This window comes from Culex pipiens, chromosome 3 (assembly GCF_016801865.2).
Source record: "Culex pipiens pallens isolate TS chromosome 3, TS_CPP_V2, whole genome shotgun sequence".
Taxonomy (NCBI): domain Eukaryota; kingdom Metazoa; phylum Arthropoda; class Insecta; order Diptera; family Culicidae; genus Culex; species Culex pipiens.
In genome coordinates this window covers 85,065,195-85,090,196 of record NC_068939.1, presented here as the reverse complement: position 1 = coordinate 85,090,196, position 25,002 = coordinate 85,065,195, and the positions used below count along the sequence as shown (strand labels likewise).

Below are 25,002 nucleotides of genomic sequence, written 5' to 3'. Positions count from 1 at the left end.
TTCACTTTACACGAGGTGTGTTATCGATTCGAATAAAAATCGCAATATTTACCGATAAACAAAATCAGAGCGAGTTCAAACGCTAGCTCGAATGAAAGTGGATCTGGCCAGCCAAGACCAGGGGGGTTTTCGTTTATGATGTTCTGCTCTGTTGTGCTCAAAGTGGGTCTGCTAAACAAACTAAAAATATGCTTCCTAGAATAGACACACACACACACATAACCAACCAATTGCCGCGAGAGCATTCAAAGTATCGGGATTGATTCATGGTGCGCGGGCTTATTTTTGTTTCAGCAACTTCACCAGAATTGAACAGCATTTTTGCCTCCCTCTCTCGCTCTCACACACACTTTACAATGCACGATAAATTGGCACTTGGGAGAACCAAGCCGGTCTCCCCCCGGAGGAAGAAAGGAGAGTTGCATGTTGCAATTTTCTTCGCTGTCTGCTCTCCCTTCTCCCACAATCAGACGGTGACTCTTGGGGTCTTAAAGTCTGGCAATGGCAGCGTTTCTTCAACTATGGCGAATTGGCCGTCCAGGTCGAACAAGCGCGAAAAAAAGGTACCTACTCCGTCAGATGAAAACTTGCGAAAACCGTGGCAAATTTTTACTTCGGAGAATTATACAGAAAGTGGGACTTGGTTTGATAGACTTTTGAGTAAATTTGAAAAAAAAAAGTAAAATTTTGATAAAGTGCACCGTTTTCAAGTTAAATCCATATATCCGACTATTTTCAAAAAAGTCACCTAAATATGGATTTAACTTGAAAACGGTGCACTTCATCAAAATTTTACTAAAGTACTTTTTGATTGCAAATTTGATTTTACATCGAAAAATGAAGTTGAAAAAATTTTGCGACCAATATTTCGATTTTTTGAAAAAATAAGTATTGATTAAAAAATTCATAACTCGGTCAATGATTTTTTGCACAACCTGGAAATTTCTGAAAAGTTGGCATTTTATGTCCTCTGAAACATATAAAAAAAAATAAAAATAGTGTTTTTTTGCAAATCAAGTTTTAGTGATAAAAAGTATCATTTTTTTCAGTGTAGTCCGTATCCATACCTACAACTTTGCCGAAGACATCAAATCGATCAAAAAATTCCTTCAAAAGATACAGATTTTTGAATTTTCATGCATCATTTTTACATGGACAGCTGCGAAATTTGCATGGAAAATTATATGGACAAACTAATGATGCAAAATGGCTTCTTAGGGCATACCGAAGGCACCAAAAAAGTTTCAGTCGGATTAAAAAATACAAAAAAAAAATCGAATGACCGAAATCCTAGAGAACTGCTCTTTGACAGTTCTGGAGTTTTTTTTGAAAAGGTCCAATAAACCAAATTTTCAGTTTTTGCTTTTTGGGTGTTTTTTAATACCCCTGACTTAAGGCGGTTTCAAAAACACCCAAAAAGCAAAAACTGTAAATTTGATTTATTGGACCTTTTCAAAAAAAACTCCAGAGTTCAAAATTGAGGCCGTTCAGCACCCAGTTACTGACAACAGAAAAACTACACAGAAAAAAATGACGGTAATATTCATCAGGAAATGATGACAGATTTTGTGTAAAAAAAGTGTAATGTTGCATAAGGAACTGGTGAATTTTCATCAGATTTTGGTGAATATTCATCAGGTTCACATTTTTCCACATTGTTTATGTAATATTACTCAAAAAAGAGGTAATATTTAACCTAGCAAATTTTCAACCTCCCAAAATTCCACTTTTTTCTGCGTAGCGAAATTTTTTGAAAGTTTTCGGCGTTGTTCTCTACTGCTTTGGTAGAGTGTCAGAGTTGATTGACGAGACATAACAAGCTTATGAACTAAGTGAAACAAAGAAGCAATATTTGTGTGGTGAAGTGGTAGAATCAATTGAAATTTAATAATCTGCTGGATTATTTAAAAAAAAAAACTCAACAATTCCAACGCCAACACAGAAAAAAATGGTGGTAATATTCATCAGAAAATGGTGACAGATTTTGTGTAAAATAAATTATTTTGATGAATATTCATCTGGTTCACATTTTTACACATTTTTTATGTAATATTACTCAAAAAAGAGGTAATATTCAACCTACCAAATTTTCAACATTCCAAAATTCAACTTTTTTTTCTGTGTAAGTAAACAAAGGAAGGAGAATTTGTTTGCAAACTTGTCAAATGGGAATTATGTTTTGAAACTTTTTCAACAACATGTAACTTGTAAAATCATTCCAGTCCATCAGATTTTCTCCCATATTGCGTCCATCCCGGGAATTCCCGGGACAAAAATCCCGGGATTTTTCCTAAACCGGGAATTCCCGAATCCCGGGATTTTCTATAATTTGTCCCGGGAATTCCCGAAATTGAAAAAAAAATATCATATTTTGGTCTGGAAATTCAGATTTGGTTGTGAAAATAGTAGAACAATAAAATGAATTAAAATTTGTATTCAGCAAATCTCAGCATTAAATTGGCATTTAAGGAAAAAATATTATAATTTGAATTACCAGGTCCGCAAAATGCCTAGTGCTTTACATTTTTTTCTCTATTATTTTATTTTTTTAAAAAACTGGATATATTTACGGATATTTTCGATTTTAAATAAAAAAAAACAATCTCATATCAAATTATTTATAATCAAACACCGGCATCCAGGGCAAATACGTACAAATGTAACGAATAAATACAGCTATTAAAGCAAAAAATATTTGCATGACGTTTTGGATTACTTCGGTTGAAACAGTAACAGAACAAAACAATTTGTACTTCCAAATGTATTGCTCTAAAATCTCCTGTACCTATTTAGACTGTAGTTCTGATTTTCCCTCGGTTGGCGGTAGTAACTTGAAGATAATTTGTAAAATATGTTTTATATAAAACAATGAATTCAAAACTTATCTAAAATTTTACATTGACTGGTATCATTTTATTTATTGTCGATGTTTGTTTTCTAGCTGTTTTAGTCATGTCATATAAAATATATATAAAAGAAAAAAAATATGAAAGAATTCCAAAGTTTTTTTGAATAGGTCCTATAAACATATGGAAAACAAAAGCTTATTGGACCTTTTCAAAAAAAAGAATTATGTAATTTGATTCGCAAATAAAAAAATGATTAATCATACTGGAATTAAAAATAGTAGTTGATATAAAATCCTAAACACCACAAAGACAAAAAAAAATCTTTTAGGCTATTTTAAAACTGTCGTCTTTGTTTAGATTGAAGTGAGGATTATAACCATTTGATATTATTAAGCTAATTCAATGATTTTAAGCTTGAAAACATAACAAATATAATGAAACATAGATTTTATTACTGATTCAAAAATTTCCCGGGATCCCGGGAATTCCCGGGATTCCAAAAATATTTTTCCCGTTTCCCGGGAAACTCAAAACCCGGGAAAATTGGACGCCCTATTCTCCCAAAACCAGCAAAAAAATCTTCTGGTTCAGTTTTGGCACAAGCAGCTGCGATCGGGAAGAAACCAGACGGCAGCGAAATAAATCGCTGAATTAGTGCAATAAGCCGCTAGGTATTTGGTAAGAAAGGGTCTATTTCCCCTAACAAGCCATAATCTCAGCATTTGAATGCAAAAAGTGTTTTAAAATGCATTTTACAATAGTTCAGTTCAAAAACTTTGAATAAAATTTGTACCAGCCTTATTAGTTTTTTTTTCTTTATGTAAAATACCTATTTTAAGCATAATAAGCTGTCGTGTTTGAACGATGCTGGATAATCTGGAGTGTTCCTTGAAGTTTACTAAAACCAAGTACACCAACGAGTAGAGCAACTTTTGGTGAACATTTCTGTTTATTTTCACTTTTATTAAAAGTCATGCTGTTCCTTTTACAAGCATTTAAAAAAATCCCAAATGTAATACCAAATAATTATTTATTGAAATCATATTTTGCATGTTTGGGCCAATGTATTGCGCGTATTCCCGAAAAAGACACGCGGCATACCAGCCTCGAAACGACGCGCCGCACTTTCGGCAAATGCGCGCTGTCAAATCCCATACTACGCGTTTTGTTTTTGTTGATCTTCTTCTTCGAATCACCTGGCATTGTTGCCGTTGGCAACAATGTCTACGGCACATTCTGAAATGCCGCGCGGCGTGTACCTTTGAGAGAAACGGACAATACAGCACCGCAAAAAAAAAAAATTCTCGCAAAAATAAAATTTTCGTCAATTCTTAGAAATTTTTGGAAATTTATGATTGCAACGCAACTAGACAGGGGTATAGTTCATTCGCAATTCGCAATTTTCAGTGTAAGAACGGGCCTTGACCGATCTTATGCACTAGGTTCCCGACGAACACGCACTGCCCTTACACCTACATCTCACCCTTGCTCTGAGTCAGTACGAGCAACACGCTAGAACACGCTTTGAGTGTTCGTGCCAGGCATGCACACTAGGGTGGGTACGGATTTTCAAAAGTTCTCAGATCAAGTTCTGGTGTGGTTCCCCTTGTAGGGCATACCCAAAGGGACTCTCACGCCAAATTTCAGCTCATTTGGTTGAAAACTGGCTTGTCTCAAGCGGGTTCAAGTTTACATGGAAATTACTATAGGAAATTTTGAATTTTCATTTATTCGCTCCTACAGGCCTGGGGAAAACATGTAGAAACTTCTAGGATGGTCAGAAATGAGCGGAATCGTCTGGAGAACAACTTTCCCTAAGAGACCAGGTCGATTCGTTCAACCCCCATCGAGCTCAACGGCAATACATCCGGGGTTTTCGGAACCAACGGTTTTCCCCAGAAAAGCATCAAATTTTCCTTAGCATGCTATGAATGCTTGATGAACACCGCGACGCCACATGTCAAACAGCTACCACGTGGACTAGCATCGCCTATAAAAAATAACTTTTTATTACTTTTTGAACCATAGAATAATCATTCATGGTGATCAGGATACTATTCAGCTGTATTCTGAACCTCCAAATGAGAAAAAAAAACTGTTATGGTGCAAATTTTACAATCACATGGTAGCTGTTTGACATGTGGCGCCGCGGTGTTCATCAAGCATTCATAGCATGCTAAGGAAAATTTGATGCTTTTCTGGGGAAAACCGTTGGTTCCGAAAACCCCGGATGTATTGCCGTTGAGCTCGATGGGGGTTGAACGAATCGACCTGGTCTCTTTAGGAAAGTTGTTCTCCAGACGATTCCGCTCATTTCTGGCCATCCTAGAAGTTTCTACATGTTTTCCCCAGGCCTGTAGGAGCGAATGAACGAAAATTCAAAATTTCCCATGGTAATTTCCATGTAAACTTGAACCCGCTTGAGACAAGCCAGTTTTCAACCAAATGAGCTGAAATTTGGCGTGAGAGTCCCTTTGGGTATGCCCTACAAGGGGAACCACACCAGAACTTGATCTGAGAACTTTTGAAAATCCGTACCCACCCTAATGCACACCTTCTTTTCCGGTTACGCATTTTAACTCGGCCGGGGGTGGTACATTACGTAGGGTTTGATGTAAGTATAAGCGCCTAACCATTTAAAGTGTGCCTAACAACTTTCATTAAAGCAAAAACTGTTTTATTTTTTGTTTGAATTCAAAAACTTATTGTTATTTACTGTGTATTGTTTTCTCCTGAAATCTTCCCTATTGTTGAGTCTGTTTATCTGTTGCTATTTCTTTTGTCGCGGTGTTTTGTTACAATTTTTGGTCCTAAGCATGTTATAAAAGTTTACCAAAAATACAATAGTAATGTTTGTGTTAATCCTTTAACCATTCCATAAATTGAGTAAGGGCTCAAACCTCACTTGTTTGAAAAAAAAAGGGTGAAGATTGAAAACAATTGACAGTAAAAGAGAATTTATTTTATAAAAATCAAGTATCAATAGTAAGAAGCTAGATGTATTAGATGTAAAATTAGACAATATTTAATAAATAGAGATACAAAACAAGCTTAGATTATAGTAATGATAATTTATAGGACAGATAAAGAATTATTCAAATAAATAAATTCGCAATAAAATCAAAAAAGATTAGGCGAATGATAAATAGACTTGATATTACTAGTACCGTAAACCGGGGTGACTTTGATAGAATTTCAATTTGTTGTTAGAATATTTTCCAACAGGTAAGGTTTTTCTCAAGATTATTATTTTTAAAACATGTACTGGGGTAGGCCACACAAAGTCCATGCACTATTTTGGAAAAAAAAAGTTTTTTTCAATAGTGTTTAGAAAAATAGTTACGTTAAAAATTCTTGGTTTTAATTCCGGGGTGACTTTGATAGTCATAGTTTTTCTTGTTAAAATCATATTTAAGATGTTCAAACTTTATTTGTACGTTAAATGTACCATCACTAAAGTAGCTGATATAGTTTGTAAGAAAAAAATCAATGTTTATTTTAAGTTAACTAAGTTTATAAGCTTTTTAACAAAATACATATAAATTTTAGGTAAAATTGTTAAAAAGTCGGAATTTTGCCTGAAATTTGTCAAAAATAGTTTTGTTTATAAAATAATCGATTTATATTGCATTTTAAACTGAATTCGAAGCACGAATCACAAGTTTTCACATTTTACATGAAATTTGTTCAACTGAATTTGCCTATAAATTTGGAAAAAAAATTTAATTGTGTTTCAAAAACACATATTATTTATTATTTACAAACTTATTTAACCTTCCCCTAGTGGAAAATTATCCAAAGAATCCGAAAATGCATTCCGTTTTCCGATTAAAAATCATGTTCATTGAGAAAATCATGACACTTTGAGAAGTTTAAAATAATTACTTTCATCCACATTTTCTTAACTATAGTTAACTAACTTTATAAACCTTTCAAAAATTTATGAAAAGTTCTTCATGTGGTACTTTGAACACTTCTCTACCACGGTCAGTATGTTTCTAAACCATTCCTTACGTATTTTAATTGTACTCTTCATTTTGCGGAAAAATCGCAAACCTATCAAACTCACCCCGGCTATCAAAGTCACCCCGTTTTACGGTACATTAAGGAAAAGTATATTTTTAAGGAAAAAAAAACAAAACAAAGTTTGTTACAGCAGTATCAATTGATAGAAAAGAGTGGAAAAGCTTTGAGAGATAAGAGAATCAAAAGTTAGTAAAATTAAAATCAAATGTTGGATATTAAATAGAAGAATCAGTGAAGAATTGGGAATCAGAAGAGCAAGATAAAAAAAGGAGATAGGTGGTAGTTGAGAATGAAGAGAAGAGGAACCCCGTTGTGCGATGTTTCAGGTACATCCACAGCAGTTGACTCAACATACTGCGAATCAAAACAATACCGTCTACAATCACAAATTACTTTCCTTTCCCACATTGTCGCGCCCCTTTCTTCTAGCCGTCTCTACTCTGACCCTCGCTGGTCAAAGGTTTACGAGTCGTTTCCACAGGCCACCAGCTAGGTTACACCTTGTCATCATGATGACTAAACCAAGCCAACGTGGAGGTAAGAAAATAGGACACTTGCAAGGAACCAGAGCTATACTGTTCTAATCAAGATAATTCGGATGATCTAACAGAACTACGGATGTAGTTAGTTACGCTCCTTCCAGGATATTCCTTACGTGGACGTCAACCGAAGAGCACGCAACAAGGTCAGTGCCATTGCATGCTCTTAGGTATCAATCCTTGGCCTGCAACTAGACAGGGGTATAGTTCATTTAAAAAAAAACACTTTTTTTCATTCCAATTTTGAATGTTTTTTTTTTTTTTTTCATTTATAGCTCAGCGGCAAAATTTTATACCATACTTGTAAAACGTATCAAAAAATCAAAAAAATCAAAAAATACAGGTGGGGGGGAACTGCTTCTAATTAAATCGTTCCTCTAATGTTGCCATATCAGAACTTTGACGTTCAATAACAGCTCATAAGAGCGTTTTCAACTGAAATCGAGTGATTAATAGCTCAATAGGAAATGAGCAAGCAAGTTTCTATAAATAGTTTTGCAAAATAAGTTGTTTAAATAGTGAAAATAAGCCTAGACGATGACACCAAATTAATCAGAAAATTCATTTAAAGTCACAAATTTTTGAATACTTAAGCACCATTTTTGTATGAACAGCTGCCAACATTGTATGGAGACTTGTATGTGTAAACCAATGACACAAAATAGCTTTTTGCTCATAGGGAAAGCCCTAACAAAGTTGAACATTTTTCGGAAAGCATAACACTAAAATTCCTATAACTTTGGGAATTCAACTTTAACGATAAACATTAACCAGAGTTTTTGCAGCATGATTTTTGTTACACACTGTCTACAAAATTATTAACAATTTCATTGCAAATGACATGCAAAGGAAATGATTCACAGAAGCTTGATTCTGTCAAATTCTCAGAATTTTAACATAAAATTTGACGATCCTTCCAAGAACAAAATCTTCGCTGTCCAATTCACCCCCACAACAAACGAAGTATACGGTGCCCAATGTTTTTTGCGTTTTTGACCACCTACCTGAAACACCCCGCACCATCCGTTCCGGAGCTCGATCTCGTTGTATTCCGCTTCGATGCTGCTCGTTCCGGCGCCACCACTGTTGTTACTGTGGGTAGTGGTGCTGCTGCTGCTGTTGTTCGAACTCATCCTGCCTACTTCCGGCTGTGCTGTGGCCGTCGTGAATGAGTGCCCTGGGGGCTCGACTACTTTCGTCCGGCGGAAGTGGCCAGATTTTGGCCCTTCGTTTTTGTTATCTTCTTTTGCACAAAAAAAAGACTCGAAACCCCTCGCACTGGCACACCTTTCCCACCAACACACACACACACACAAACTCACACTCACGCGTACACCTTTTAAATTACTCTGCTCAGCAGGCCTTGGCGAAAAAAAAAACGAAGAAGGCGATTCTTCCCGTTCTCGCCTACTCTTCCCCGAAACTCCGCAAGGGATCTTCTTCGCAAACCTCTAGGATCGAAGATACCTGCTCCTTCTTTGCCTCCCTTTTTCGGGCCAGCTTCTCTTCCTTGGAAAACCGAAAACGCAACACTTTTTTTTCTGCTTCACTCCCGCTTCCCACACTCTCTTCCTTCACGCGAATTTCGACGAAATTTTCCACACCATTCTTCGGGAATCCAAAAAGAACTCGAAACTAATCACGCAAATTCCTCCACGGCGGAACACACTTCTCGCGAATCTACCACGGCGGCGGCGTTTGACGGAATGTGTCGCGGATTACACGGCGGACGGCCTTTTTTGTCGTCAGACCGCGGCGGACCTAGAATAATATGGCTGCTGCTGCTGCTGCTGATCTTCGGTGCGCGGATGAATGAATGAAGGATGAAGGAGAAAAAGGAGGAAAAAATTTGTTGACAGTGACAGGAGTGGCCATTGGACAGTGTTGCCAGTGGGTGGCGTTACGGGAGGAAATGTCATCAGTACACAGTTGGGCGGAATCAATCGAAAGCGACAAAAATAGTTTTTTTATTTTTTATTGTGCGTCAAATATCTTGAACTTTGTTTCGAGTAATTTTGCAATAAGGCCCTAAACACGGGATTGAAACTCGTCTGAAAAACCTGTATCATTTTCTCATTCGAAACAGTGGCGCCACGTGGTGGTAGCTGTCCTGTTTTTTACACTGTGAAATCTAGAGTAAATTTTCAAAAGGTCCTATGTGCAAAAACCTCAATCTGAGTAAATTAATGTCAAAGTTTTGCTGGACATTTTTAAATCCCATTTAAACAAGGTTCAATATTTTTCAACTCTAAAAACGCCCAAATGGACTTAGAATGATGCTTTTTAAGTGTACTTTACGGGAACTATCAATAGTCTTGTTTAAACTTATTTCTGAATAAATTTGTTGCATACGACCTTTGAGTGCACATAGGACACGCTTCATAGAACTTTTTTTGCAGATAGGATTTATCACATTGGAGCAAATGTGTGCAGCATTGCACATAAGGCTTTCTAGTCACAAATTTACCAACACAATGAAAGTATGTTTACATGACAGCTGGACGTTTGTTTGCATCAGGTTACCTATCTCTTTCTAGCAAAAGTTTTTTGTCATGCGACTTCTAGCTGGGTTTTTTGACTGGCTGCCCGATATGTCAGACAACGTACTTCGCAGGGCTGTGACAGCTACAGCTCGATCATTGTTTGCATCAGGACACTGTGACGAGGAGTTCGTCATTTTTGAGTTAAATTATATTTTTTTCACTGGGCCTAGAAAGCCTTATAGGACTTTTCTTAATTATATTTAAATCTCTATTTAAAAAGAACAACTTTTTTATAAAAACTATGTTCACCCAATCCTCGCGCAACGTGTAGGCAACAGCTGATTGAGGGCATGAAATGTTTCAATAGAGTTATCTACGTGCGCATGTATTGTATGTATGTACACGAAGGATTTTTAGGTTAAAATTTGTACCTGCCAGCAAAAACAAATGGTAAGCTAGTGTGCGTGAGATCGTGCTTAGATAACTCTATGCTTCCAGCGTGAGAGAGAGAAACCGTTAGGAGAGAAAAACATCCAACCCGCGCTCTCGTAAACATCTGTCGGATAGGTGCTTGCAATTTAACTTACACGACAATGTAAACAATCTTTGCTTGGTTGCGGATAGGACTTTTCAGATTTTTATAGTTTTTGATGTTTTTGAAATGATTTTTTGCCAAAGAAGTGCTAGAATCTTGTTGAAGGCTGATTAACTAGAGTTCAGGTAAGTTTTTCTATTAAAATACAGCGATGGTAGTGGTTTGCAACCTTGTTTGCAACCTGAAATTAGTATTTTTTTAATGATAATATTTTTTTTAGAATCTGCTGCACTGGTTTTGAGGACACATCGGCAACGGCGAGAACAAAACTGAGTCGATCTCGCTGCCCGGAACGAGAAGCGCAAGAACGACGACCCTCCAAGCTGGAGACTTCAAAAAATGAGCAATCAACCACTTGGCTGCCGTTGTCCACTGAAAATTTTGGCTCGAGCCAAAATTCTCGGTGGGTGGTAAGTTTAATTTGGAGGATTGCGTGATTTTAGTTTTGAATTGATGTGGAATTTTGGTTTTAGGTGTCGTGAAGGCGGTTTGCTGACGAAAGTAGCAGTGGTAAGAAGGACAAGCACCGGTAGAACGGCGAGCGAGACAACAATAAAAACCGGGATCGGAACTAGGATCGCGATCGGGAGAGGGAAAACGACCGTCACCGGCACAAGTACAGTTCTTGGTCGGGTTAACAGTCGAATTCATCGTCCTCGAAGCACCACCAGGAGGAACGCCAACGAAAGCTTTCCCACTCGTCGTCGTCCTCGAATCAGCATCCACACAGCAGAGCAAGTAGCCGGCGAGAATCGACCTCGAACGTTCGAAGGACAAGGAGGTCAGCGGCAATGTCGTGAGCGTTCCAGCTCTGATGGTTTCACCCGCCGCGGCCGAATTAAAAGTCCCGGAAGCGGCCGTAGACGTGGTGGTCGGTGCATCACGTCGTTGACATAAACTGTTGAAAAACTGTCCCAACGTTTTTTTTTTCCAAACTCTGCTCTGCTCCACCGAGCGATCGACGTAAACAAGATGGCTTGTGATTTGCGATTTATAAACAGTTTGTTTGCACAACTTTTTTGCCAAATTTTGCTTTATTAAATTGAAAACATGTAAAATTGTTACCTCGGTACTTGATAAAACAGAAATGATTAGGGAACATAAAACCAATTGAGAAAGACCTTGTTATTTGGCGGGCGTAGCGACATTCGTCGCTGGAGGAACCGGTTACTGCGACGTTGGAACTCTGCTGCTGCTGGGAACGTTCCGACGCGGGCGTTGGACAGGTCGTTGGTAACAGAGAAAGGGGTGGCATCGGCGGTAGTGGTGGAGATTGCTGGGCTTACTTTTCGGACGCCGGTGGCAACGGAAACAGCTTCTCCGTACTGATATCGTCCCCGTCGGCCAAGATAGTCGTTTCCATTGCGACGCCAACGACTTCGTCATTGCAGTTTACTGCAGTCTCGTAATTGCTGTTTCTGCGTGGTGACGACTTCCTCGATGATGGCTAGGCCAACGACGACCACTACGACTACGGCCGCTTCCGGGACGTTCTTCCGCCGAGGTCGATTCTCGCAGGATACATAATCCGTAGGCTTAGTAATTTTTCACGCTCAAAAATTTCAATTTTCACGGGGAACCTAATTTCAAAACACCAAATTTCGCGGAACGTTAAAAATGTTAAAATAACCCTCAAAATCCTATGTTAAAATTACAGAACTACTTTTTATGCTTCTTTATATATTATTATGCAAAAACTAGTGCAAAAAGCTTATAAAAATTCTTCTTCATAAATATTTTGAAACGAAATGTAGGGCATGCGTATTTTCATTTATTGGACTGCATTTTTAGATATTCGACTAATATAGCTAAAAAGTTATCGCTGATTTGCTTGTATTTTATCTTTTTATATTTTATTGAATTTCATACCAAAGCAAGATTTAATAATCTTGTCCAGCCAGAATGATTGAAATAACTTAAAATTTCTGTGACATTTATCCCAGCTCAAAATATTTTTTGAGGATTTCATCTCACTTTTCAAAAAATAAAAATCAAGAAGCCAAACATTATTTAACCTGGAGCAAAATCTTCAAATTTTTATTTAAAATCAGAACAGAAAACTAAAAAAGTGGTGTTTTCAAATCAAATTCAAATTCAATTCAAATCAAATATCGTGAAAATTAATCAGGAAACAGCAAAAATCTTAAATCTCCCTTTTCTTTGGTTTGCCCTCGGCCGTTCGCTTTGCCAGGGTGCGCTTCTCCACGTCCAGCAACACCGGATCGGGCAGGATGGTTTACTTTTTCTTGCAGTGCGGCGGATAAACTCCGTACCCGTTGGCAATCTCTTGCACAATTCACCGCTTGAGCCGCTGGCTAACACCGAATGCCTCCCTCCTCAGCTGGTTGGCGTCCTCCACCCACTGGACGCATTGCGGAAAGCCACAACGAACCGCCTTCAGGACACCTAAAACAAAAAATTCCTCACTAACTCAAAACTCGAATCACGCAGTCCCTCAAATTAAACTTACCAACGGCTGTTCCCAGTCCCCGGAAGTCCCCAGCTTGGAGAGTTATCGTTCTTGGGCTCCTCGTTCCGGCTAGCGAGATCGACTCTGTTTCTCTGTTCTCGCCGTTGCTGATTTGTCCTCAAAACCAGTTCACCAGATTCTGAAAGAAAATTTAAAAATCAATCAAAAAGGTTGGTTTTAATCCGCTACCACCGTTGATTTTTAACAGAAAAACTTACCTGAACTCTAGTTTATCAGCCTACAACAAGATTCTAGCACTACTTTGGTAAATAATCGTAAAAATAATGGTAAATAATCGTAGAAAATATTAAAAGTCCTATCCGACTCAGGCAAATAATGTTTACATTGTCGTGTAAGTTAAATTGCAAGCACCTATCCGACAGATGTTTACGAGAGCGCGGGTTGGGTGTTTTTCTCTCCTAACGGTTTCTCTCTCTCACGCTGGAAGCATTGAAACATTTCATGCTCTCAATCAGCTGTTGCCTACACGTTGCGTGAGGATTGGGTGAACTTGAAGTTTGCAAAATATTTTTGTTTTAGGGTTTCATAAAAAACGACCTATACTCGGACCTATACATATTTTTTAATTAGCAAAATAACCATGTACATAGGTCATTTTGATATGGGCGTATATTAGGCGTATATGCATCATGACTATAAAATTATATAGATGTCACATAGGTTGATTTGCTACGGTTCTATGTGCACGTTTGACTCGAATGCACATAGGACTCCCGAGGGGTAAAACAACCTATATTTATTTGGGGTAGCATTTTTCGAGAGTGGTTTTAGGTTGTTTTGTTTTTTATCAATAACTTGAAAAATAAAAGGCTTTTACAAAATCGGATCAGCGGTTTGTGTAGTTTCCGGCTTGCAGAATGTCATGCAATAAATAACCCAGTTTGCTTATTTTGTCGCATAGGACCTTTTGAAAATTTACTCTAGAAATTATCCATGACCAATCCAAGGAACCAGAAGGTGACAACAGAAATCGACGGTAACATTTCAAAAAACATCATGTACATTTTGACACTTTCTGGGTTATTGCATATTCTGAAAGTACTCCTAATAAGCTACCTCTCCACCAAAAATGAGCAAAAAGTTACTTCAGTAAAGTCTGTTTAATCATGATTTTAAATAAAGTAACATAAACAAAATCTCTGCCATCAGCAGTCTCTGTTTATATAGCCCTGTCAACCTGTCAAACAAAAGACTACATGAACCTCGTGACGGAAAAAAGCAACATGAAGAAAACCGAATCATAACAAAGCGTCCCCCTCAATGCCAGCAGGGTGATATAAACGTTGGTGATTTCAAAAGAAGTTATGTTTGTTTTTCTCAAATAAAATTACGGAAATAATGTTTTATTGAATTTGGATGATCAAGTATCAATAAAAGCAACGTTTTTCATCGTTTGTTATCATTAGAACATCTTATTTGGCTTTTATATTAAAATGGGAATTGAAAATGGATGCTCAACATTCCAATGCGTTTTTCTCAAAACGCATGGTTTGTACAAAGACAAACAGACGTGACTCTCCATACAAATTATTTTTGAAATCCATCGTCCTTCATCAAATCACCAAATCACGGCGACGCCAGCGCTGCCTGGTGAGCTGATGCCGAAGCGCAACCCAAACATACCAATACAAACCCATTACTATAATGTGCCACGTCAGTGTATGCGTGAGACAATCAAGCCTAAACGATTGTAAACATCAACAGCTGATCGAAATAATTTTGTTGTTGCTACTCGATGAAAAGAATAAAAATCAACACCGAAGGCCGAAGATGGTTCCGTTTCCAATAGCAGAACCTTATGAGCCAAATCATGCGGCAGCACCAGCAACGACGCACCACAACCGCAACCGACAGAGATCAAATAACTGGTCCTCCCAGTTGCTACCAAGTTCTGTCGAAGATTTCTCCTCAGCAGCAACCTCGACATTGGCAGGCAGTTGAGCAGGCCTACCGGGTTATTAGTGGGGAAGAGGCTATGGCCAAGACTGCCCCAATTTTGTCCTGGAAAGCCTGGATTGTGATTCACGGTTAGAATTCCAGAATTCCATAAATATTTGTGCTCTCATTTGCTGCTTCGCACGTGCTCACGCTCAACTTAAAAACAAAAACACGCTTCACACACACTGAGAATAGACGGGCGAGCTGTCACGACAGCAGCGCCATCAGCGCCGGGTGAGTGGATGCCGAAACAAAATTGCATTTGAAATAACCGTTTTTGGAGGACGATGGTTCGGCACTCGAGTGTCCCGTCTGTTTGTCTGTGGTTTGTACATGATGCTTTTTGAAATGTTGGCGTCGAAATGTCCGTCCAAAATAAGTGCTGCGAAAAAACTTATTATTTTTAACAAATTTTCGAACAAACCAGCAACGAATTACAAGTTTGACAGTCGAACTACACTTACAACTTGGTTTTGTTATTTGTTTTTGCAAAACCGCATATTTTTAACGAAAGTGTCAAAAATATTCGTAATCACCTTTTGCCTCTTGGTGGTGCTTTGTGTTAGTATGTGTGTGGTCCGAGGTGTGGTCTATGTTTGCGGACGTGCACGCAGAACACAGAACAGTGAGAACTAGCGAAAATGCTTCACTTTCTTCTGATACAAGTCGCCATATTGAAATTGCTTGGAGATTCATACCCGTGGTGCAACCTAATCTTGAAGCAGCAAATGTTCCGCCTCCGAGAAAAAAATTAACCTGCAAAATATAAAAATGTTTCAGTTTACCAGCTTCTTCTTTAAAAACAAATAAATACCGAAATTGGCAGGATCCAGCTAATGCACAAACGTTCCGGCTGATCACCAAGCCGGTCCGTGAAAAAAATGAATCTGCGCCAGCAGTCGCATAATTTTTTCCCAAAACATCGAATAAATTTTGATTGGAGAGCGAGTTGAGCCGCCGGCGAGAGTGCACGCTCTAGCATAGTTGTCCCCGTGTCGTCGCGATTTTTAGTTAATTTGAATACTTTTAATACGATTTATTCGGTATTCAGAGTGGAAATTTGTGCAAAAGTGTTCGGATTCTCCGGGAAGTACAGTGAGTCAAATATTTGTCCGTACCCCCCCCCCGTACGGAAAATGTTTGTGATATAAAAGTACATAAAATTCGACTAAAGTGCCATGTTTTATACATCAATCGACGCGGCAGAATGTCCTCTTTAAGACACTGTCATTGGATTTGCAAAAAACTTTTTCTTAAAAAATACAAAAATAGTTTACTGAAAAAAGTAAAATAAAGAGGTCAAATAATTGTCCGTACCCCTAATAAAAGTACAAAATCTGATCGATTTAAGTGAATTCATTTATGAAATGTTGTTTCTGTGTCAAATACTAGTACCTCTAGCCAGTTTGTGACAACTTTGAACTTCTGATAACTTTGTTAAGTTAGTTTATATTAAAAATTGGATTAAATTTAGTTTTTTTATGTAAAACTTATCAAAATATTAGTTTATAAACAACTATTTTTATAAAATTGCTATTTTATGTTGTAAGAGTCTCTATTTAACAAGTTTTAACAATATTTGTTCGAAATATACATTGTTTTCATCTTTTTTATTGACATTTTTCGACCAAAAATACTGTTTCGGAACAATACCGTTAAACAATCCGGATTGTCCCGGAACCGGTTTAACCCCTCGGAGGGAAATTTTGTGGTGGTCAGATAGTGGACAAAAAAACCCACCTCTTGCAATTTAAAGCATCCAATTTCGTCCACTACAGCCCGATTACGAGTCCCTAGTCTGAAATTTGAAATTTTCACTTTCCGTACTGAGAATTTTTGTACCGTCCTGGGACAGAATGTTTTGCTTGGGGAATTTGAAAATTTCAAATTTCAGACTAGGGACTCGTAATCGGGCTGTAGTGGACGAAATTGGATGCTTTAAATTGCAAGAGGTGGGTTTTTTTGTCCTCTATCTGACCACCACAAAATTTCCCTCCGAGGGGTTAAACCGGTTCCGGGACAATCCGGATTGTTTAACGGTATTGTTCCGAAACAGTATTTTTGGTCGAAAAATGTCAATAAAAAAGATGAAAACAATGTATATTTCGAACAAATATTGTTAAAACTTGTTAAATAGAGACTCTTACAACATAAAATAGCAATTTTATAAAAATAGTTGTTTATAAACTTATGTTTTGATAAGTTTTACTTTAAAAAACTAAATTTAAACCAATTCTTAATATAAACTAACTAAACAAAGTTATCAGAAGTTCAAAGTTGTCACAAACTGGCTAGAGGTACTAGTATTTGACACAGAAACAACATTTCATAAATAAATTCACTTAAATCGATCAGATTTTGTACTTTTACAAGGGGTACGGACAATTATTTGACCTCTTTTTATGACTTTTTTCAGTAAACTATTTTTTGTATTTTTTAAGAAAAAGTTTTTTGCAAATCCAATGACAGTGTCTTAAAGAGGACATTCTGCCGCGTCGATTGATGTACAAAACATGGCACTTTAGTCGAATTTTATGTACTTTTATATCACAAACATTTTCCGTACGGGGGGGTACGGACAAATATTTGACTCACTGTACGTTGTTTTCGCGAAATAAGTGTTTTCAGTTTATAATCTACCGACCGAGTTTGGCTCGGCAATTATTTGGCCACAACTGGAATCTGGGCCGATTGCCTAATGCAGAGTGCAGAAAAATGCTTTGTGAATGTTATTGTGGCAGCTGTTCTAAAGGAAGAGCCAAATTGTTGGAAAATTAATGCAAAGGTGTGATTTTTGTGAAAATTTTGGCAAAATACAATATGGCGGCCATGCCAAGAAAAAAAATTCGATGAAGTGCTAGGAAGAGCGGGAGAGTGTTGGAGAGAGAGAGTGTGAAACAGTGTCATCAAAATGAGCCAGAGAGCATGCCTTTCCCTGCAGAAATTGAAGGGAAAAAAGAGCTGCTCCCAAAAATTTGAGAATTATGTGCGTGTGGTTAGACGGAGAGAGAGAGAGTTTTTAAATAAGTGTGTTTGTGTTGGTGGCTGTGTGGCGCTGACAGCCACAAAGTTTTGAAAACACGAGGTGCTGGTGCTAGTAGAATGGCATTTGAAACGTCTGAAAAAGATGTTTGATTAGGGTTGTTTTGATGTTGGCTTCGAGTATGCGAGATGATTAGTGTGCAAGATGTTGCGTCGCTGATCTGCCGATGACGTCACTTCCCTTCCATAAGCTGCACTGCTAAAACGGTGGCGCATGCGGGGTGGCAACGATGGATTTGGTTTGCACATAACGAATTCGGTGAGCCCGTTCTGGATCAGTGTTTGTGTTGGTAAATTTATGTAGCATGGATGCGATTGGGTGAATGTGATAGTATGTGTTTTACAAAAGAGCTTTTGACCAAATTTTAACTTAAATTTTGGTTGGATAACAAACAGAGTTTTGTTGCTGTGAAAAGGTTGGCTTCATTTTAAATGAGCGTTAAAAATTGTGCATAGGGTACCCAATTTTTACAGGTCGCGAATTTGCTTATCTTTTAGTTTTTTTAGTTTTGGTTCAATATTTAATTATTTAATAATTCAGTTTTTATCCGTGCTGATAGTTACCAGAGTGAATGCCAATAGTTTTATAACTTTTCTAAAAACTGTGTAAGTTTAAATGAAAATGTGTCACTATACAGATGTTGCGTACGAAGTATTTTTCAACAAGTATTTATGGATTGTTTAGTCATACGGCAGCTAAATGGTTCCTTTTTTTAAGGCTGTTCGCAATTTTCAAACCCGTTGTAGCATTAGCATAAAAACTGAAAGTTGCTGATCTTCAAATCGAGGAAGCATCAATGTGTGTGAGTGAGTGAGTGATTGTGTTGTGTATGTATATTTTTCAGCTAATAATAATTTAATTATTGTAATTATTTGAAGTAAAAAATTTAAATATGCTGATTAATCCCATTACACTAAAAATAAATGTTAACTAAGTATGCTTTTTGAATCGGTCGTTTTAATTAAACATCTAAATCCTACATTCAAAATAAAACAAATGAGTAAATAATGAATGTTTACTCCTTATCGCTGTAAGAGTTTAAAATCAAAATATCAATTATGCGTTAAATCATTTACAACCTCGAATTTCGCTTAAACATATAATTATTTAAAGGAAAATATAAACTTCTCTCTACTCTTACAGTTGATATAATGAGTTTAACAACAGACATGTTTAAACTGTGATTAATCAGCATTGCTTTTACCTGCGAAAATGGTTGGTTTAGTAATATGACACTCAATTTAATCGTGCACGGCTTCGTCGCGTTGTTTCTGCCGTGGTTTAAAATATAAAAAATATAAATCATGCATTTTTAACACTATACAATCACAAGTATAAGTTTAATAATAAAAAAAATAACTCTACTTGATTCGCCCGCAATACCTTTCGGGGTATATCCTAGGGTTCTACCTCTCCTACTAACATTGAGTCCAAAACCTCCCTACAAACATCTATACCACTAAGGTGACGTAGGGGTCCCTGCGCACTTTAGATAGGTGTTTACTAACATTCCTTCATTTCCCTGAGGATAGCTTGGACCCGGCGTGGACCCCCTTATGCCCTGGGCTGTATTACACACTCATCAAAAGATGAAGACATGGTATCTCCCGTGTTGGATTATTGTTCCGGATGAGGGTCTAACACAACCAGATCAAACAGTGGGATAAGCGTTGTGGAGCCTTCCGGTGGTGGGGCGTCCTCCAAATGCTAATGCTAATGCTAATGCTAACATCGAATAAATTTTGATTATTTACCTTTTCTGACTGCTCGAATCAATAAAAACAAACATTACAACAGCGCAGCCAGTTTCATGGGAAACTGCTAGAACGAATATTTTATGGCAACACTGACTGCAAATGCAAATTTTCATTCGAGCACGATCTGGGCACGATGAGCGCGATCTGGCGCGATTTGGCACGATTAGCGAAAAACGTCCACGATGAAGGTACGATGAGCAACGATGAAAGAATTTAACGAGATTTGGTGCGATTTGAACGAAATCGCGAAGTGTCATTCCCCTCGACCGGTGGATACTTTTCTACCACAGATTTTTGTGCGATCAATGTGGTAGATGCTTTGGTGGATTTTTGACAGTTCGAATTATTTCAAGAAAATCCACCGCGGTTAACCAAATCAAATTAACAAAAGCCCTTTGGCCTGGTTGGACACGACAACATTACACCCATTAGCTAGGCGTAGTTCTTATTCTTTACAACCAGAAATTGTGATTTCTTGAACACTGGAACCAGTGAAACACCTCCTTTCCTGGCTGAGTAATCATTGTTATTGTTGTTCCAGTTGTTGTTCTCCACCAGTGGGCTGAACTTGTTGTTGCTGAGAAGATTCTCCACCTGGCCAGTTGCGACAACGCCTTCGTCACTGGTGTTTTTCCGCTACCGGGCTCCGTTAAGGGACGAAACTCGTCCACATCCGAGACATGGCTTTCTACCTAAGGTACTCGCGTTTGAGTGTGTAGCGATCCGGTTGGCTATCTCTAAATCTGTCACTCCGATGAAAGCTGCCTTTGTTTATGTTTAGGTTTTCCTGGCACGGTCCATTTTGCATTTATTATTGTTGCGGTTTTTGTGGCACGGAGTCGGTATGCACTCATATACTAATGCAAACCAAGATGGCGCGTACCTTGAGCATCGTACCTTCAGCATTTTTTTTCATAAGATTATTTTTATTAGGTTCTTTTCGGTACTAGGACCAAGGGGCTGGAAACTCTAATATTACTTAGGAATACTGAGAGTATACTAATGATATTCCAGTATACTTGTTAGTATACTAACCGAAAAGCAATAAACTGTTAGTATATTAAGATACTCTCAGTATATTGGTAAGTATACTGGCGGTATGTAAAGGAAATAACTGGAGTTTTTTTTTAAAAAGACCAAATTAGTATACTAACATATATTTTGATATACTGGTTAACATAATAAGTATAGCTCTAAGAGTTTCCAACCCCTTGACTAGGACCTGGTTAGGATCGAGTCGGCTTTTGTAATTACATTGTTCTTAATGCTAAGAGTATTTACAGAGGATCTTGTGTGTAAATGTTAGTGGGAGGGGAGCCGATTACCCGCGGCCTACTCGGAGTTAGTAGGGAAGGGATTGATGTTAAAAGACAAGGCGTGTGAATGGAAGGGGGATTGTGTAGGGGTCTTGGTTGGCTCTGCTGGCCATTGCTTTTGTCCTCAGCCGCAACTCGGTGTCCAGCTGCTGGGGCGACCTTGCCTTGCTTCCAGTGCAAACCAGAAACGACGGCTTTGTGTAAAGGCGAGTTATACTAACTGAAGGAAAACCAACTGGAGGAAAACTTAGTGAAGAAAAACTAAATGGATTTTTTTTAATCTAAGAGGAACTGCTAGATCGGATAGAGGATTCTATGACAATTTTTGGAATTCCATTTCCCGGAATGGACATTATCCGGAATGGTCGTTTTCCGGAATGGTCATGATCCGGAATGGACGTTATCCGGAATGGACATTATCCGGAATGGACGTTATCCGGAATGAAATTTCCCGGAATGGACGTTTCCCGGAATGGACATTTCCCGGAAAAATGAGTTTTTTTTATATTACCTGATGTGACAATGAATTGGTTTGACCTAGTCACATTTAATGAACTCGATATTTTGACAACAATATGAATGATAAATACATGAATGATAAAAAAGAAAGTGAAATGTTCGGACAAGAACAATAGGAGCAAGCGTTGACTACTGAACCAATACTTTATTAACCACCACGAGATGTGACAATGTAGATCGATAGATATTAGACAAACACTAGATGTTTTTAACATTCTTTCAATGTGATGTTATGTAAGAATTTTCCTTTCTTTTGTTAATCAGTTGACTTTTGTGACTAAATTCTACCAAATTTTACCATAAAGCAGAATGATTATTTTCAAAGAAGGGAAAACCTCTAGAAAATAAAAAGCTTTCAGAAGATCAATGTTATTTATTCTTGCCATAAAAAGTTTTTTCTTATATTAAAAGTAAAAAACTTTTACCTATACAAAGATTTTGTTCCAGAAATGCATGGTAGTATCAACAACTTTTTAACTTTTAAATTAAAAAGTTTGAACTACGAACGAACGACCTTTTTAAATTTAGAGTATTTTTTCTTTGTGTGTACATTGATTTTCTGAATGCTTTTTTTTAGAGGATTTCCCTTCTTTAAAAAAAAATCTTCTTTTTAGTGCAGAGTTCCTTAACCAAAAACTAGTTGAAATTTAGTAGAATTAACAAAAAAAGGGAAAATTCTTACATAAAATCCCATTACTTTGATAAAGGATCGTGTATTTTTAAAGAAGGGAAAATCTCAAGAAAAAAAGCTAGCGGAAGATCAAAGTATAATGTGTATTTTCTTGAGGTTCTCCCTTCTTTAAAAATCCACGATCTTTAATCGATGTGATGGAATTTCGTGTAAGAGATTTCCCTTCTTGTGTGAAGCAGTTGATTTTTGTGACTAAATTCTACCAAATGTTATCATAAAGAAGGGAAAACCTCTAGAAAATAAAAAGTTTTTCAGAAAATCAATGCGTAATGTGTACTTCCTTGAGGTTTTTCATTCTTTAAAAATACACTCAAGCTATTTGTTTTCTTGACAGGACACATTACACATTGATTTTCTGAAAAGCTTTTTATTTTCTTGAGGTTTGCCCTTCTTTGAATACCAACTAAAAATTGGTAGAATTTATTCACAAAGTCAACTGACTAACAAAAGAAGGACAAATTCTTACATAACAAAACATTGAAAGAATGTTAGAAACATCTAGTGTTTGTCTTATATCTATCGATCTATATTGTTACATCTCGTGGTTGTTGATAAAGTATTGTTTCAATAGTCAACGCTTGCTTCTATTGTTAGTGTCCGAACATTTCACTTTCTTTTTATCATTTATGTATTTAGCATTCATACTGTTGTCAAAATATCGAGTTCCTTCAATGTGACTAGGTCAAACCAACGGGGTACAAACTAAATAATTCTTAACCACAAGTAAGCGCACGAAGAAAAATAAGGCATATTTGAATCAACAAAACGTTTTGTTGATTTGAAAATCATGATTTTTGTTGAATCAACGCTAAACGTCAAAGCAGATTTTTCAAAACAACAAAAGGCTTTTGTGGAATTGAGAAAATCAAGGTTTGTTTCAACGCAAAATTGGCGTTGATTATATTCAACAAAAATTTTGTTGATTCAAGCCTCGTACAGGCTGATTCTACAAAACATTTTTCTGCGTGCGAGTAGGCAAGATTCCATTCATTCTCATATCAGGTAATATAAAAAAAACTAATTTTCCGGGAAATGTCCATTCCGGGAAACGTCCATTCCGGGAAATTTCATTCCGGATAACGTCCATTCCGGATAATGTCCATTCCGGGTAACGTCCATTCCGGAAAACGTCCATTCCGGATAATGTCCATTCCGGAAAACGTCCATTCCGGGAAATGGAATTCCGGAAATTGTCATAGAATCCGGATAGAGAACATTAAGGTCTAGTTGAGATAACGCTTCTTGCATCGAGATTTCTAGACCTGGTCTTCCTCGGGGAACCTTCAGCATTGCATCATAGGATTCTTCCACCTCCACCCGTAAGCACTTCCCGCATAAACATCAACCATAGAGCTATCTAAGCCCGATCTCACACACACTAGCACGCCATTTGTTTTGCTGGCTGGTACAAAATTTAACCTCAATCTTTTTCGTGTACGTACACGCAATACATGCGCACGTAGATAACTCTATACACTCACCATTTGCCGCGCAACGATTTTGAGTAAGCCAAACCAAATAAGGCTTTCTAGTCAGAAATTTACCAACACATTCAAAGTATGTTTACATGACAGCTGGACGTTTGTTTGCATCAGGTTTCCTATAGACGTATCCAGTTTGAAATGGCCGCTAGGTGGCCAATGGTGTTAGAAATGACAGCTTCCATGTATTTGAATAAGGGAGCTCAGGAAAATTCAATTTTTAAGCAATAAAATGATTATTTATGATAAAAGTATTGATTGATTAGGTGCACAAAATGTGTCTAGAATATTATTAAAATAAAAACTGTTCGAAAAATTTGCAATTGAGATAAGTACACCATTCGATTCAGCAGGAATTTTGGGCACCAAAAATATATAGTTTTCATATGTTAAGTGTTTTATTTTAGAAGAAAATTAACAAAAAGTATGAAAATCGAGACATTTAGTATGGGAGCTGTCAAATCTCTCACCATCAAAAAGCAGCGTTGAGCTTTCGCTGGATTTGTCTATCTCTAAGGAATTCAAGTCAGAAATTTACTAACACATTCAAAGTATGTTTACATTACAGCTGGACGTTTGTTTGTATCAGGTTTCCTATCTCTTTCTAGCAAAAGTTTTTTGTCCGGCGACTTCTAGCTGGATTTTTTGACTGATAGCTCGATATGTCAGACAACATACTTCGCAGGGCTGTGACAGCTTGAGCTCGATGATTGTTTGCATCAGGACACCGTGACGAGAAGTTCTTAATTTTTGGGTTAAATTATATTTTTTCACTGGGCCTAGAAAGCCTTCTTTCTAGCAAAAAAAAATTGTCAGGCGACTTCTAGCTGGTTTTTTTGACTGACTGCCCGATATTAGTCTCCAACATACTTCACAGGGCTGTGACAGCTACAGCTCGATCATTGTTTGCATCAGGACACTGTGACGAGGAGTTCGTCATTTTTGAGTTAAATTATATTTTTTTCACTGGGCCTAGAAAGCCTTATTGGGTCCTAAAATGAAGCTTAGATTGCTAATATTATTGTTTACAGCGATAAAGCTTATTTTTCTGAGTACAATGACCCTTTGTACGACCACAAAAAGTTTAAAATGGATTTTTAAATCAATTTTGAAAAATTTACCTCGCGGTCCTTCTTGACAGAAAAGCTCCTACTTTACAGCTCGTTCCAAGGGGACCATAGTTGATCCATCGAAAAAATGTTGTCTTGTCAAAAAAAAAAAAATTGCATTAAAATGAAAAAAAGTGATCAGAAATGTTTTTTAATCGTGTTTTT

General features: G+C 37.4%; 2 protein-coding genes and 2 long non-coding RNA genes across 5 annotated transcripts in view; 2 read left to right on the top strand and 2 right to left on the bottom strand.

Annotated features, from left to right (window-relative positions):
* Nucleotides 1-9,238, bottom strand: part of LOC120418653 (tyrosine-protein phosphatase non-receptor type 61F) — a 148,223-nt gene extending 138,985 nt beyond the window's left edge. For both annotated transcript variants that reach the window (XM_052711074.1, XM_052711073.1), the window contains exon 1: nucleotides 8,419-9,238. In XM_052711074.1, coding sequence (XP_052567034.1) covers nucleotides 8,419-8,547 — 129 coding nt within the window. In that variant the 5' untranslated portion in view covers nucleotides 8,548-9,238. The remainder of the gene's footprint in view (nucleotides 1-8,418) is intronic.
* LOC120418995 (uncharacterized) overlaps nucleotides 1-25,002 on the top strand; it is a 456,309-nt gene that overhangs the window by 79,873 nt on the left and 351,434 nt on the right. The window lies entirely within an intron of this gene.
* Nucleotides 10,291-11,398, top strand: LOC120419007 (uncharacterized). Its single transcript, XR_005605651.2, has 3 exons — nucleotides 10,291-10,617; nucleotides 10,713-10,902; nucleotides 10,966-11,398. It is a non-coding gene; the product is annotated as an uncharacterized LOC120419007 (long non-coding RNA).
* On the bottom strand, nucleotides 11,521-13,479 carry LOC120419006 (uncharacterized). Its single transcript, XR_005605649.2, has 3 exons — nucleotides 13,181-13,479; nucleotides 12,963-13,101; nucleotides 11,521-12,898 (listed from the first exon to the last, which is right to left on the bottom strand). It is a non-coding gene; the product is annotated as an uncharacterized LOC120419006 (long non-coding RNA).